This window comes from Myotis yumanensis, unplaced genomic scaffold (assembly GCF_028538775.1).
Source record: "Myotis yumanensis isolate MYYU_CA2020_CCGP unplaced genomic scaffold, mMyoYum1.0.hap1 SCAF_15, whole genome shotgun sequence".
Lineage (NCBI taxonomy): Eukaryota > Metazoa > Chordata > Mammalia > Chiroptera > Vespertilionidae > Myotis > Myotis yumanensis.
The window spans coordinates 53,403,566-53,419,195 of record NW_027223766.1 but is presented as its reverse complement, the minus strand read 5'-3'; the positions used below and the strand labels follow the sequence as shown (position 1 = coordinate 53,419,195).

The 15,630-nt window shown below is 69.4% G+C and overlaps 1 protein-coding gene across 4 annotated transcripts in view; it reads right to left on the bottom strand.

The window, feature by feature from the left end:
• Positions 1 to 15,630, bottom strand: part of ADGRB1 (adhesion G protein-coupled receptor B1) — a 60,328-nt gene that overhangs the window by 28,564 nt on the left and 16,134 nt on the right. For 3 of the 4 annotated variants that reach the window (XM_070392453.1, XM_070392455.1, XM_070392454.1), the window contains exons 3-17: positions 11,809 to 11,970; positions 11,151 to 11,261; positions 10,673 to 10,837; positions 10,274 to 10,438; positions 9,856 to 10,020; positions 9,348 to 9,512; positions 8,829 to 8,930; positions 8,212 to 8,318; positions 7,816 to 8,010; positions 7,030 to 7,098; positions 6,286 to 6,394; positions 5,237 to 5,380; positions 4,717 to 4,792; positions 4,486 to 4,588; positions 3,414 to 3,457 (exon numbers count right to left, since the gene is read on the bottom strand). In XM_070392453.1, coding sequence (XP_070248554.1) covers positions 3,414 to 3,457; positions 4,486 to 4,588; positions 4,717 to 4,792; positions 5,237 to 5,380; positions 6,286 to 6,394; positions 7,030 to 7,098; positions 7,816 to 8,010; positions 8,212 to 8,318; positions 8,829 to 8,930; positions 9,348 to 9,512; positions 9,856 to 10,020; positions 10,274 to 10,438; positions 10,673 to 10,837; positions 11,151 to 11,261; positions 11,809 to 11,970 — 1,882 coding nt within the window. The remainder of the gene's footprint in view (positions 1 to 3,413; positions 3,458 to 4,485; positions 4,589 to 4,716; positions 4,793 to 5,236; positions 5,381 to 6,285; positions 6,395 to 7,029; positions 7,099 to 7,815; positions 8,011 to 8,211; positions 8,319 to 8,828; positions 8,931 to 9,347; positions 9,513 to 9,855; positions 10,021 to 10,273; positions 10,439 to 10,672; positions 10,838 to 11,150; positions 11,262 to 11,808; positions 11,971 to 15,630) is intronic. The other variant, XM_070392456.1, reaches the window with a different exon arrangement.

Sequence of the window (15,630 nt, the reverse complement as noted above, 5' to 3'; positions counted from 1 at the left end):
CCCATCCCCCACCCCATCCTCCATCCCCCATTCTCTACCCATCCTCCATCCTCCATCCATCCCCCATCCTCCATCCCCCATCCTCCACCCATCCCCCATCCTCCATCCCCCACCCTCCACCCTCCATCCCCCACCCTCCACCCATCCTCCATCCCCCATCCTCCACCCATCCCCCATCCTCCATCCCCCACCCTCCATCCTCCATCCCCCATCCTCCACCCATCCCCCATCCTCCATCCCCCACCCTCCATCCTCCATCCCCCATCCTCCTCTTCCATCCCCCATCGCCCATCCTCCACCCATCCTCCACCCCATCCTCCATCCTCCATCCACCCTCCATCCCCCATCCTCCACACAGCCACCCTCCACCCTCCATCCTCCATCCCCCATCCTCCACACAGCCACCCATCTCCTCACTGACCCATCCCCATGCCCCATGCCCCATCGTCCATCCCCATCCCCCACCCTCCACCCTCCATCCATCCTCCATCCTCCACCCTCCATCCTCCATCCTGTCTGCAGGACTCCCCTTCCCCCGCCAACACGCCTGCTCCCAGACCTCACTGCTGCCGCCACGTGACGTGGGGTGCTGGGAGGGGCCCTGAGCCCCGTCAGCCAGGGTAAGGGGGGCACTGGGTCTCCGCACTCAGAGGAGGGGCTGATTACATGGCAGGACTCCTGACGGAAGGGTCTCTAGGGGCCTGTCAGGGCCCGGAGTTTACAAAGTATGCGATGACACCTCGCGTAGGTGCTGAGCCCATGCATATGCACGTGTGTGCGTGTGAGCATGTGAACATGTGTACATGTGTGTGCATGTGTAATGAGAACAAGACGCGTAGGGTCTGCAGTGTGGGTGGGACCCTCTGACTCATTGTGTCCAAGATGAGTGTGCCGCACACTCAGCTGTCCCGGGGGTCGGAGGAGGAGACAGCCCACCAGCTAGTGACGCACGAGTAACAATGTAAGAGCGCTCGAGTCATCGCCAACGAGACACGGTCAGGGCTGAGTGAGACCAGGGTCAGGGCTGAGTGAGACCAGGGTCAGGGCTGAGTGTGACCAGGGTCAGGGCTGGGTGTGAACAGGCTCAGGGCTGAGTGAACCAGGGTCAGGGCTAGGTGTGACCAGACTCAGGGCTGAGTGTGACCTGGGTCAGGGCTGACTGAGACCAGGGTCAGGGCTGAGTGTGACCTGGGTCAGGGCTGACTGAGACCAGGGTCAGGGCTGGGTGTGACCAGGGTCAGGGCTGAGTGTGACCAGGGTCAGGGCTGGGTGTGACCTGGCTCAGGGCTGAGTGAGACCAGGGTCAGGGCTGAGTGTGCCCAGGCTCAGGGCTGGGTGTGACCTGGCTCAGGGCTGAGTGAGACCTGGCTCAGGGCTGAGTGAGACCAGGGTCAGGGCTGAGTGTGACCAAGGTCAGGGCTGGGTGTGACCAGGTCAGGGCTGGGTGAGACCAGGCTCAGGGTCAGGGCTGGGTGAGACCAGGCTCAGGGCTCAGTGTGACCAGGGTCAGGGCTGAGTGAGAACAGGCTCAGGGCTGAGTGAGAACAGGCTCAGGGCTCAGAGTGTGACCAGGCTCAGGGCTCAGTGTGACCAGGGTCAGGGCTCTGATGACCTGGGTCAGGGCTAATGTGACCTGGATCAGGGCTGGGTGTGACCAGGGTCAGGGCTGGGTGAGACCAGACTCAGGGTCAGGGCTGAGTGAGACCAGGGTCAGGGCTGGGTGTGACCCGGGTCAGGGCTCAGTGAGACCAGGCTCAGGGTCAGGGAGTCTGAGTTCAGCTCTCTGTGCTCAGGGCTCGGGTACCACGGGCGAGTCATGGGTTTCGAGGTCACTGTTTCCCTGGATGGTCACTGATGCTCTCACTCCCCCACACACCTGCCCCTGCAGACATGGGAGGGAGGCCCCTTCTCTCGGGCACATGCAATCCCAGGGCTCCTCCAGCGACAGCTGACTGGGAACGGACTGGGCTGCCCGGGCCACAGCGGGTCACCCAGGAAGCCCTTGGCTCCTCCGGCGTTTCATGGGGAGGAGCCGTCCCTGACCCCCACCCATCAGCCTCCCACCCTGGGGACCCAGGCTGCCCAGCTCTGGATCGGATGCCTGGGCTGGACCCCAGGCCTCAGAGCCTCACAGGGAGGCCCAGGCGGCGCACGGGGCTGTGGACCTCTGCTCACACATCAGCTCGCGAAGGGGCTTCCTTCCACGGGCCGCCCCGAAGGCACCCAGCCCTCAGCCACCGGGTCCACTGCCCCTCCCGCGGCACGTGGCGTGACCTGAGCCTTCACCCAGACCTGCTGCTGCCCCCGCACGGGGGAGAGGGTGAGGACCAGGGCTCCTGCAGCCGTGATGGCTGAAGGGCAGCCGGGCAGCCAGGTGGGTGGCCACGGGCAGCCCGACAACTCCCAGAGCCGGGCACAGCCCCCGCAGAGTCCACGGCCTCCCCTCCCCTCCCCCCACCTGCCCGCGCCCTGGCTTTTGCTCAGGCTCTGCCTCGGCCCCTGTCCTCCTCTGTCAGCCGCTCTGGGAGCCTGCCCTGACCCCCCAGGACACACGCCCACTCGATGCCCAGAGCATGAGGGGGACATGGTGCCTGTACCCCAGGCCCGGGGCCCAGCAGGGCACACTCCCCCCAGGCCTGGGAGGGCGCACAGGGAGGCCTGAGGGCTGGGGCCAGGGCCGAGACGGGCTGACGACTCCCAGCTCCCACTGAGCACCCCTCCCAGTGCACGCCCAACCCTGGGGCAGGCCCAGCCCCACCAGGCCCACCTGGGCCTTCGGATCCAGCGCCAAACCCCTCCTGTCCTGCCTCCCAGTCCTGACCCTCCACCCCTCTGGGCGTTACTCCTTGCGGGGCCTTTGTACAAATGTCCCTGTGGCTAAATGAGGTCCCCTCCTCCCCCTTTGCCTCGCTATGTCTTGGCCCCCCCAACCCGCCCCCCCCCCCCCCCGCTGTGGGGTGCCCATGCCGAGCCCTGAGACCCATGTCACAGCCCAGCCGAGCCAGCCCGTCCCCGCCGGGCATGGAGCAGGCACCTGGCTTGTTCTCATGCGCCGCAGCCCATGGCACGGGCGGCATCGGCAGGTGCAGGACGAGGACCTGGGCCCGCGATCCCGGAGGCCCCCCGCCCCCCCCCCCCGCCACTGCTTCCCATCTGATCACCCCACTCTCCAATCCCCTCCCTCGAGCCGCCCCGGGCCTGCCTCCTGCTGGCGGTGGCCAGGCCTGTCAGTCACTGGCCCGGCTGGACTTCCCTGGGAGGGCGGGGGTGGCTGGTGGGCCGCCATGCTGCCTCAGGGCCAGACCGGGGGGCGGGGAGGGAGACGCGGCCAGACCAGAAGCTGCACCCGTGGCCGCGCGGGGTCAGCTCCCCAAACCCACCCTGGGCCGAGGCCACCACCCACAGGCACTTACACGTCCGTCTCGTCCCACAGGATGCAGGTCTGGTTGGTGGTGCCCTGGAGGGAGGGGGAGGAGTCAGGGCCACATGCCAACCCCTCTGGAGCCCCACCCAGGGCACAGGTCACGGCCCAGGGTCACGGGTCACGGCCTAGGGTCACGGCCGGATCCTCCCACAGGTGGGCCAGGTGCTCTGCCTACAAGTTCCTCCAGGAAACAGGTGCGTGAGGGGGAGGAGTGAGGGGGAGGACGCTGAGGCCGGAGGAGGGAAGAGCCTAGCACCCCCCCCTCACCCCCCATGTGGCCGTGGGCAGCTCCTGCCCTTGAGCAGCCGCGGCCAGAGGCACCTCTGGATGCTCCCATGGCCGGTCAGCTGCGGGCACAATGGGGCAACAGAGAGCCCCAGGGAGCCCTGAAGGGTGAGCCAGCGAGGTCAGGCGGGCACAGGGAGGCCTCGGAACACCCCGTCCTGCAGGCCACCGTGTGCCAAAGGCGGGGGGCTCTCAGCATTCCTGGGGGGCAGCTGCTCTAAACACCGATGGGAATGACAGCCCTCACCCAACCCTGCAGCTCCCACTTGACAAGGGAGGGAGCCATGGCGCAGAGAGGTTGAGCAACTCGCCCAAGGCCACACAGCAGGAAAGCAGGGCTGGTCCTCCCACTACGCTGGCCTGGGGTTCGAGGCCCGGCGCTGCCCTGTCCTGGTTGGGTGCCCCTTGGGCTCCGGGGCATCTCGGCCTGGCCTGACAGAGAACCAGCCCCAAGGGACAGGGCCTGGCGGGCCTGCGGCCGGGCCACATGGTCTCGGGACGGGACGGCTGGGTCTCCCCCACAGGAGCCACCAGGTGGACGGGGACCGGCCGCCGTGGCTGGGGCTCGGTGTCAGAGGCGGTTAGATTCCGGCTCCCACGCCACCCTGCTGTGTGACCCTGAGCAGGTCGCGGCCGCTCTCCGAGCCTGCTTCCCCTCTCGCCACTCGGGGGTGAAAGCAGCTCCCACAAGGCTGAGGGGAGGCCCCCCGCCCCCCCCCCCCAGGGCCCGAGGGGAGGAGCCGCGCCCGCGCAGACGCGCACCGCGGGGCACTCACGTTGTACATGTGGGCAAACTCGATCTCCAAGGGGGTGAGCAGGGAGCGCGGGGGCGGCTTCACCGTCACGGAAATGACCTTGGAGTTCAGGACGGTCGTGTTCCTGGGAGTCAGGGCCGCGTCAGGGGGTCCAGGAGCCCCGCTTCCCGAGTGCCCGCTGGTGCCCCGTGCCCCCGCCTCCCCACCTCCTCCAGGCTGGCCTCCCCCCCACGCCAGCCCCCCGGTGCCCACCTCTGAAGGGCCAGGAAGCTGCCCAGGTTCCGGTAGAGCACGGTGCCCACCACGAACACGGACGAGTCGTCGGCCTCTGGAAGACAGCGTGCCGGTCACCCTCCTCCCTCCTCCCCAGCCTGGGCCCCGGGAGGCCGGGCTCCGTGCCCTCTGCACCCACTACAGACGCAGCGCTGCCGTGGGAGAGCTGGGGTGCCTGCCCAGGTACCCCCGAGTGGCCCCCGAGAGCTGGGGACAGGCAGGGCCATGTTCTTTGCTGGGCACCCGGCCGCCTGCCGCGTGACTTCAGGGGAAGCCCTGTCCCTGCTGCGATGCGGAGGCCCCCTCGTCCATCCCACGAGGAGGCCCAGGAGGCCATGGGGGGCGGGGGGGAGGCAGGAACGCTCCCCGGAGGCAGCGGAGGCCATGTGCGCACCAAGAAGGAGCGCGGGGCAGCGAGCCGGCTCCAGAGCCCCTTCCCGGGGCCGGACGCTCAGACACTGGCCCGAGTCCCCCGGGGGTCCCGGCGCCGGGGCCTCACCTGCCAGCCCCGTGGAGAAGACGCTCTTGGACACTGTGACCCGGTCCTCGGGCACCTTGGCCCAGGCGCCCGCGGCCCGCCAGCCCTTCATGGGGAAGCTGAGGTCCGTGGCGCCGCTGGCCGGGAGCTTGTGGATGCTGAGGACTGTGGCGGCACAGACAGGAGGAGACAGACAGACAGACAGAGCAGTCACGTGACGAGGAGCCTCGGCGCTGAGGAACTGGGAAGCGGGCCTGGGGGTTCAGGGCCATCACGTGGGGTGCTCACGGCTCAGAGGGAGCCTGGGGCCCGGGGCCCTTCCTGGCCTCTCCCCGGAGCCCTGGCCCCACGCTGCGGACGGGGTCCCTCCCGTGCGCACTGTCCCCCCACGGCTTCCCGGGCCGGTGGGGTCCACTTCGCTGCCCCCGATGCTGGAGCCCAGCCCCCCCTCCACTGTGGCTCCAAAAAGGGACAGGGACGAACCTGTCCCCCTAACCCCCCGCCTTGCGAGGACAGTAAGGAGACGACGGGGCCTGGGTGGGGGTGACGCAGAAGGAAAGTGCGGGGTGTGGGGTGCAGGAGGGGTGGGTGTGCAGAGAGAGTGGGGGGGGGCTTTGACAAACGGCCCCGGCGAGGCATGTGGGACGTGGTCATCGTAGGCCCCAGGTCGGGTCCCAGCCCGTTACGGCTCCGCAGACCCGTGAGGTGAGACTCCCTCAAGGCCGGGGCAGGTGGACCAGCCCCCTGAGCGGATGCCCCGGGCGTGGAGGGCAGAGAGGGGCGCACAGTCCTGCCCTCCCATCCCCAAGGCCGGCCCTGGGCGACCAGTAAGCGTGGGCCCGGCCCCGGGGGCTGTGGACGGGGGTCGTGACGTGTCCCAGGACGCAAGGTCTCCAGGACACTGTCTGGGTCTGAGACGCCCCTGCCGCCCCTGCAGCATCCTGTCAGTCTGTGCACAGAGCTGACCTGAGACGCTGCCTGGGGGGGGTCTGGCCCTGCCCATGTACAGAGGAGGAAACTGAGGCAGGAAGGCCGGGCCCAGGGCTCCGAGCAGAGGCGTGGGGGCTTACCCAGGTTGTCTGTCACCTGGTACGCGTCCCGCAAGTCCTTCATGCGGAAGCCGATGACGTCCACAAAGTCCTCCACCAGCCGGAACAGCTCCCTGGCGTTGGGGCCCATCTGGGGGGCGGGGAGGGGGGCAGCCTCAGAGACGGGAGCAGCCCCACGAGAGCGCCAACCACCAGAGCTACAGGGGCTGTCGTCGAGGGCCCCACACTCCGCCCGGGGACACCTTGTTCCTCCACCTCCTCCACCTGCCCCTCAGCTTTGGGGTCCTGCTGGCCACTCCCCAGCCCGCAGGCTCCGGGCCTGACTTGGGAACCGGGGTCGGGACCTTCGAGTACCCGTCGCACTTCACAGATGAGGACACTGGGCCGGGGGGGCTGCTGTGCCAGGGGGCCAGGCTGGGAGGACAGCGGGTCCCTGGGCTCCTGCCGTCCCCCCTGGGTGCTGCCCGGGGGCAGGTCAGCCTGGGAGGGAGGGACCACCCTTTCCCGATGAAAAAGAACCGCCGTGTCCTGGTCACCCCAACGAGCACCACGTGACCAACACACCCCACCCGGTCCTCACGGAGCCCCCGAGGTGAGCTACTGTCCTCTGACAGGCGGGGAAACTGAGGCTCAGAAGGCTAAGCGACCTGCTCCAAGCCACACGACGGGTGAGGCCGACGGGGGTGAGAACCCAGCGTTGGGCCAGCTCAGCCCGGGGGCGGGGCCCGCTGCCTGGCCGACCTGCTGCTCTGACCGCGCCCTCACCAGCTGCGCCTCCTCCCACTTGTCCCGGTTCTCCTCCGCCAGCAGGTTGCTGATGATCTGGACGAAGTTCTGGACGAGGAGGAAGAGCAGAGGACAGGCGGCAGGGTCAGGGCCGGGCCTGTGACCAGGGTCAGGGCTCAGCGTGTGACCAGGGTCAGGGCTCAGCGTGTGACCAGGGTCAGGGCCCAGGGTGTGACCAGGGTCAGGGCTCAGCGTGTGACCAGGGTCAGGGCTCAGAGTGTGACCAGGGTCAGGGCTCAGCGTGTGACCAGGGTCAGGGCTCAGAGTGTGACCAGGGTCAGGGCCGGGCCTGTGACCAGGGTCAGGGCCCAGGGTGTGACCAGGGTCAGGGCTCAGCGTGTGACCAGGGTCAGGGCTCAGAGTGTGACCAGGGTCAGGGCTCAGCGTGTGACCAGGGTCAGGGCCGGGCCTGTGACCAGGGTCAGGGCTCAGGGTGTGACCAGGGTCAGGGCCGGGCCTGTGACCAGGGTCAGGGCTCAGAGTGTGACCAGGGTCAGGGCTCAGAGTGTGACCAGGGTCAGGGCTCAGGGTGTGACCAGGGTCGGGGCTCAGAGTGTGACCAGGGTCAGGGCTCAGAGTGTGACCAGGGTCAGGGCTCAGGGTGTGACCAGGGTCGGGGCTCAGGGTGTGACCAGGGTCGGGGCCCAGGGTGTGACCAGGGTCAGGGCTCAGAGTGTGACCAGGGTCAGGGCTCAGGGTGTGACCAGGGTCGGGCTTAGGGTGACCATTTGCAGCCCCCTTCTCCGCCCGGGGGCCCCGGGGCACCTGCACGTCGCCGGGCGTGGGGCTGTAGTAGGCCCTGCGGAAGATCTCCGTCATGTTCCTCAGGACGTCGATGGTGGAGAGCAGGTCCCCGCTGTAGCTGGCCCCGTCCTGGGAGATCTCCACCAGCGTCTGGATGACCTCGGACACGCCCTCCCCGGGCAGCCCTCGCTGCGCCTTCGCCAGGTGCTCCCGGGTCTGGGGAGATGGAGAGGGTTGGGCGCCATGATTCTGCAGGACACGGCGGGGCCGGTGCCCAGCCCCTCCCAGGCCCAGGGGCCCCTCTGCCGCCCCTGCCAGTGGCCACCGCGGACGTGTGTCCATAGGGGTGCCACTGGGGACAGAGGGCTACGCCTGAGGACTCGGGCAGAGGAGTGCCGGGCCGGCGGCAGGCCCTACCATCATCTGGATGTTCCGGTAGTCGATGGAGACGCAGCGGGTGTAGGTGGGGGGCTCCCAGTAGGCGACGCCCTCCTCGTCCAGCTCACAGCGTCGCAGGATGAGGCCTGGGGAGGCGGTGGGTCAGCGCTGCTCCCGCCTCTCGGCTGGACGCCCAGCTCCGGGCAGGCTCCCGCCCGCGGCTCCCGGGCCCCAGCCCCTCTGGCCGGCCCTTTGGCCCCGAGGCAGGGACTGTCCGAGAGCAGAGCCAGCCCAGGAGGGGCCCCTCGCTTTCTCTCATCCCCAACGTTCCTGAGCGGCTGCTGCTGGGACCCGTGGGAGACAAGCCTTCAGGGCCCACCTGCACGGGGAGAGCCCGCAGCTCGGCCCACGGCCCAGCTCCACACGGGGCGGCACCGGGAGGGGGGTGTTTGGTGTCAGGTAGGGACAGCCTGATACACAGACGCACCTGTGACCCAGCGCCAGGGAGGCGGGCACAGCCCTGCCACGCACGGGGGCCTCGGGGCGACAGGGACACGGGTGCTGCCGACAGCCCCTGGCCAGGCTTCAGGGACACCTCCCCGCCCACACACAGCCCCTGAGGACAGGAGCCCGCACCCCGTCTCGGTCGCCCTCACCCGTGGCGTTCCGGGGGCACCGGACTGCGGCCGCCTCTCCCGCCGGGGTCTCCTTCCAGATCACGGTGCCAAAGTTGTCCTCGTCACAGATCTCGTGGGGCTCTGCCAGGGGGGAGGGGGCAGGCAGGGCGCTCGGTGCTGGTGCAGGTCAGCGGTCAGACCCCTCCAGGACATCCACCCTCACAGGGGGAGTCCCCCGGCCGCGTGGCTCAGGGGCTGAGCATCAACCTATGCACCAGGAGGTCACAGTTCGATTCCCGGTCAGGGCACAGGCCCGGGTTGTGGGCTCCATCCCCAGTGGGGGGCGTGCAGGAGGCAGCCGATCCCCGATTCTCTCTCATCATTGATGTTTCCCTCTCTCTTCCTCTCCCTTCCTCTCTGAAATCGACAATAATATATTTAAGAAAACAAACAAACAAACAACGGGGAGAGGGACCCTGGCCAGTTCAGCCCCAAGCCCACCCGGCCACTCGGGGCGCCTCCCGGAGCCCGGCCGTGGGGTGGCGAGGGGACACGCACCGGGGCACCGCTGGGCGCTGCATTGCCGGTGCTCGTCCTGCGGGCCCTGGCAGGCGGCTCCCCCGAAGAAGGGCCCCGAGCAGACTCGCTCCCGCCGCTGCGAGCCGCCCCCGCAGGTGACGCTGCAGCCGCCCCACGAGGCCCAGGCCTGCCACCTCCCGTCCACTGCGGGGGGGCCGGTGTGGAGCGACGCGCCGCAGGTCCAGGAGTCACGGCGGCCAGAGGCACAGGGCCGGAGAGACAGGGACGCAGGGAGGGCCGGACACGCAGAGCCGCGGGGACCCAGGCGGGTGGAGCCGGAAGCCATGCAGAGGAAAAACATTGAGACCCGGGAGGAGAGACCAGAGCTCAGCTCAGTACAGAAGAACAGGTGCCTCTCCTGCACTGCGCCCCCCCCCCCCCGTCCTCCCCCTCCCTTCCCGGCCCCAGGCCCCCGACCACATGCCAGGCCCGGTCACCCCATGGCCTCAGCCTCCTCCCCGCCCGCCCCGCGCCCACGGGCGCCTACCTGGGCACTGCTGCAGGAAGCAGTCTCTGCTCTCCACCCAGTGGCCCTGGCACTCGGCGCCCCCGTACGAAGGCCCGTTGCACTCGCGCGTGCGCTGCTGCCGGCCCTGCGCGCAGCTGGCGGAGCAGGCGCTCCAGCTTGACCACTCGTTCCAGTTTCCGTCCACTGCCCGGCCCGGGGGAGGGAGGGACGGGAGCCGTGTGAACACCGGGCCGCGCCTCGCCCAGGGCCCCGCCCCCCAACACCTTACAGCCCGGGACATGGGCGCGAGGAGCCCTAAGGCAACCCTGATGCCAGGGGCACATGGATGAGGGTGCCCCAGAGTCTCCAACCTCCAGCCTGGCCCCTGGGGCTGGCCCGCGACCCCCGGGCCCTTCCCGCCCTCCTCGGCGCCCCCAGCGCCCTCCCTCTCACCTACCAGGGCACAGGGCGATGTTGCAGAACTTGGTTTGCTTCTCGGGGCCCTCGCAGGGGTTGCCTCCGAACTGGGGGGGCCTGCAGGTGCGCGTGCGGTCCCGGAAGCCCCGGCCGCAGGTGCTGGAGCACAGGCTCCAGGGGGACCACTCGTCCCAGGCGCCGTGCACTGCGGAGAAGCCGGGGCGCCGCTGACCCTGCGGCCACCGGGCACGGCTGCCCAACCCCTGACCGATGACCACCTCCCTCCCCTGTCCGCCCAACCACGCCTCAGATGCCTCCCCCACCGGCTGCAGATGCCCCGCCCCCGGTTCCCCTGATGCCCCGCCCCTGCTCTTGGTGCCCCGCCCCGGCCCCGCCCCTCTCGGGCTGCCGCCCCGGGTCCCCGCCCCGCGCCGCCCACCTGGACACACGGCCGAGTTGTTGCACAGCCGCTGCTCGCGCAGGGGCCCGCTGCACTGCGTGCTGTAGGAGGAGGACACGCAGAAGCGCGTGCGGGTCTGCCAGCCCTCGCCGCACGTGCTGGAGCACACGCTCCACGGGGACCACTCCTCGGCCGCGGGGTCACCTGCGGGCAGATCCACAGCCTCGCCGCTGCCTCGGAGCCCGAGCGCGGCCAGACCCTCAGGGGGACCCCGCCCTCCGGGGAGGGGCTGCGGGGCGACCTCAGGACCTGCGTCCCCCCAAACCCGCGGGCTGGGCTGGTGCCCCTCAGCCAGCCGCCAGCAGAGGGCAGCCTGGCGCCGGGAGGCTCGGGTAGTCATGGCGACGAGGGTTGTTCGTGCGGGTGGTGTCTGTGCTAAGACCCTTCCCCGTGAAACCAGCCCCCCGCTCCACGCGTGTTCGTCCTCACGCCTCGCCCCCCGCCCCCCGCAGCTCACCCGTGTGCGGGGCCGAGAACCCGAACTGCTGCAGCTCGTCCCCCAGCTCGTCGCGCCGCCGGGCGTCCGTGGAGCGCAGCGACTGGCTCCGGGAGCTGCTGCGCGCGGCCGCTGCGGGGCGGGCTCCGGTGAGCGGCCGGTGGCCCTCGGGACCCTGGCCGCCCCGCCCCCTCCCCCGACTTTTGGGAAACCTGGGACCAGGGCCCCGGGCCCCATCTCCCTGCTCCACGCCGCGCCCTCTTCCTCCGGGGCCCTGCTCAGCACCTCCCACCCCAGGAATCTCTCCAGGCTTCTGGATGGGACCCTCTTCCCCTGCAAAACCCAAGCCTTAGGTTGGAGTCTCGTTATAACCTGATTTAATTTTATGGGCGCAGCTAAAACATGGATGAGGTCATTAGAGAGTCTTATTGGAGACGCGTGTTCTGGAGGTGGATGGAGCTGGGCAGGGGGGGCAGGGGGGCTGGGTGGCGGCGGGAGGCAGCGCCCCCAAATCCCCAACCCACGGGGGAGAAGGAAGCCGACCCAGCCCCATCTACCTGCCAGCCCTTCCTCCTCGCGGCTCCGCACTCGTGGCCCCGCCCTCGCCCCGGGCCCCGCCCCCACCGGCCGGACCCCGCCCACCCCTCCCGCGCGGGCCGGGCCGCCCTCCCGCACTCACCTCCGCAGGCCTTGCGGTTGCACAGCCGGCCCTCCTCCAGGACCCCCTCGCAGCCGCTGCCCCCGAGGCCGGGCGACGGCAGGCAGGTGCGCGTCCGCGTCTGCAGGCCGCCCCCGCAGTCCCGCGTGCACTCGCCCCACAGGGACCACAGCTTCCAGCCGCCTGGTGGGAAGCAGAGCGCAGGGGTCCCGAGGTCAGAGAGTGACCCGGGGAGCCTCCCAGGCAGCGATGGGGCACAGCGGCCCGCAGGGTGGGAGGCCTGGGTGTGGAGGGTCAGCTAGGAGTGCGGGATGTGGGGGGGGGAAGGGTGGGCCCGCACGTGGGAGGCCTGGAGGGTCAGCTAGGAGTGCGGGATGTCAGGGGGGAGGGGGCAGGGGTGTCGGGGAGGGTGGGCCCAAGAATAAGGGCCTAAGGACCAGGTTCATGCCAACCGGCGTGGCTCAGTGGTTGAGCCTCGACCTACGACCAGGAGGTCCCGGTTTGACTCCCGGTCAGGGCACAGGCCCCGGTTTCAGGCTCCATCCCCAGTAGGGGGCGTGCAGGAGGCAGCCGATCCATGACCCTCTCACATGGTGTTCACAGAACAGGTGTGGGGCCTGGAGAGCCTGCGGGCGGCAGGTGCGCCCGTGAAGTGAGGGCTCAGTAGGTAGGTGGGACGGGTCGGGCTTTCTTCTCTCTCTCCCGCTCCTGTCCTCTCTGAGGTCAATAAAAATATATTTAAAAAAAGACCAGGCCCAGGTGCCCCCCCCCCCCCCCACCAGCCTCCCAGCCTCCCACCCCTCGGCCATCCTGCCCTGCCCATGCCCTCATCTGCGGATAGCGGGCGCTGGCCCCAGGACCGATGCAGGAGGGTAGGAAAGGGCTGCGCAAGGACGGGTACGGGCGTTGTCACCGGGGTCAGAGACGACCCCAGAGAGTCCATTTGATTTGCAGCAAATTTCGTGTCCAAGTGACTCTGGCCAGTGCAGGGCCCCTCCTCCTGGCTCCCGCGCCTGTTCCCGGAGCCGGCCAGCAGGGGGAGCCAGGCGCAAGGGAACGAGGCCCGGCTGGGCAGGCACCTCCCAGTGTGGGCGGGGGAGCCTCATTCTCCACGCTGGGTGCACAGTGGACAAGGGGAGCCTTCCACCCCCAAGCCTATGGCGAACCTCTCTCCCTCCTCTGATACACCCACCCTCCCACCCACGGCCCCGCCTTCCCCGAGCCCACAGAGGCAGGCATGTCTGGGAGGGCACCCAGCCTCCTGCCTGTCCCCTGCGCCCAGCCGGGAGGGACAGGGCAGGGGGGCGGCCGATGCACTCAGACCGTGACAGGCAGGAGGCTGGGACCTTAGCGGCTGCCCCTGGTGGGTGGGCATGGCCCCTGCTCTGTCCCTCGCTCACACGCAGTCACACGAGGCTCCCAGGTGTGGTGAGGCCCAGGGAGGGGCTTGCCTGGCCCCGGGGGTGGGGGGGGGGAGAGGGGGGGGCCTGGCTCTGAGCCCCTTCCTGGGCCGGGTGTGATGCCCTCCTCCGCCATCGTGTTCCCGCAGCAAGGCCTCTCTGCTCCTGTTGCAGCCCCGTGGAGGGGCCGTGCCCCCCGCTAGGAGGAGCCTGAGCAGGGTCGCACCCGCTGTGGGCCGGCCCCCACCCTCCACGGGAGGCTGCTCCCAGGGCCAGCTGTCCCGGGGCGTCCTGGGCAGGGCCCCTCCGCCTCCAGGGGACCCTGCTCTGTGCCAGGCCCCTCAGCACCCAGGAACCTAAGTCCCGTGCACCCTCGGAGCAGCTCTTCGCCCCATTCACAGCAGCAGAAACTAGGGCTCAAGGAGGGTGGCCCAGATGCCTGGGAGGCCTGCCCGGAGCTGGCACTGGGGGTCAGTCAGCAGCACCAGCCTGGAGCCTCCTGCAGAAATGCCACTTGGCCTCACACCGCAGGTAAGGACGAAAACGCCAGGGCCCGCCCGCCTCCGCATGTCCGCGTGCCCGGGCGGGGCGCCGACGGCCAAGGCTGCTCCCGCTCCTCATGCCCCGACTCGGGGGGCTACGCCCAGTACCATGGCCGTGTGCCAGACGCGGACGGGAGGGAGCCCCAGGTGCCCAAGGAGCCAAGGAGAGGAGCAGGCCTGGAACCCACAGTCAGACTCCACGTGCTCCATGAGTCCCCCAGACGAAGGCCGCCCACTACGACCAGCCACAGGCCCCGGTCAGGCCTCTAGGCCTTGGCAGTGGTCCCTGCCCTGGCCACCCTGGCCTGCGACCCCGAGACGCAGGGGCAGGGGGGGCCGGAGTCCTGGGAGACAGGCCTGGCGGCGGTTCAGGCTGGGCACGTCTCGCCGGTCACCCCCTGCCTCCCCGGCCCAGCCCCCACACGGAAGCCTGCGTGACGTGGAACCAGCCGTGGGTGGGAGAGAGAGTGTCCAAGCCAGGCTAATCAGAGGATGCCACTCGGTTCCCATGGCAACTGCTGCAGAGCTTGTCTTTCAGGATAGACTCAGGTTAGGCCTCAGCTGCCAAAACACCCACTACTTCAGGGCTGGTTACCTTGGTGACCCAGGTGGCAAGGATGTGGTGGGGGAAGAGGGGAGGGGGTGGCCATGGGCTCAGAGGACAGACCGCCCCCCAGGCCTGCCCCTGACCCGGTCACATGCTGGACCCAGACGCTGGTCGCAGACTGAGTCCCCTTGACCCCACACTGAGCTTGGACCCGCATCCTACACTGTCTCTGATCCTGGCCATGGGCTTCCTCGTCCCCAGCACAGGCTGAGCCCCGATCCCGGCACAGACTGAGTCCCGATCCCGGCACAGACTGAGCCGGCCTTGGCCACACTCCTGCCTCTAACAGACACTCAGGAAATGAAGCTGCTATTTCTGTTGGCGTTTTATTTTTAATGTGTGTCCCCACACAGAGCTGACACTTGATAAATGTGCGTCCAGGACAGGGGTGAGCACTGCAAGGCTGGGCGGCCAAGGTGCTCCCGGCCGGGAGCTCCCGGCCCCGCGGAGGAGGGGCAAGGCTGGGGCCACCCTCCAGGCCCGGAGAGAGGCCGCCTTCTTCCCCAGCTCAATGCGCCTCTGTCCGGAAGCCTCATTTCCATCTCATTACGGGATGAATGGAACCAATTAATGGCCTCCGAGCAGCCTGGCCACCCAGGAGGGAAGGCGCAGGGAGAGGGGGCTCCGGGCCTCTTCCCACCCTGGCACCCCAGCCCAGAGCTGTGACCTCCCCGTCCCTACACCCCAGGTTGGCGGGAGTGGGGCGCTGGGGGAGGCCCTCCCGCTGCTGGGCCTTCCAGGTGCGTGGGGTGTCCCCCTTTGGAGAAGGGGGACTGTGCACTTCCCGTCTCCTCCAGCAGAGGGCGCCCCAGTCCAGCAGGTGGCGCAGCACCTGCCCACTCACCCCGCCCACCTGGCCGGGTTCCCTGAGGACCCCGCCCACCCCCACCAGTGGAGGGCCTGTCCCTGGGCGCCAGGTTCCTCCTCTGAGCCCCCTGCAGGGACGTGCCCATGGGGACCCCAGGGGATGGAACAGCTCCCTGAAATCCCTCCTCAACCCGTCCCCCAGTCCAGCCCCCGCCCCCCCCAGACATGGTCTGGCATTCTCCCTGTGGCCCCGAACCGGCCCAGGGACACCTGCCCCCCCCCCCCCGCCCCACCCCCCAACACACACTCTGCACCCAGCCTCTCCACACCCCGCCGACCTGAGGGCCGGGCTCGGGGCTCCCCTCTCGGCCGCGTGGCCAGTGCCCGCCCAGCTGCGCAGGTGATGGGACCTCAGGGTGAGGCTGAGGGCCATGCCCCGCCGGGCCCCCCTCCAGGTGAGGCGCGGAGAGCCCCCCCTAGCACCTGG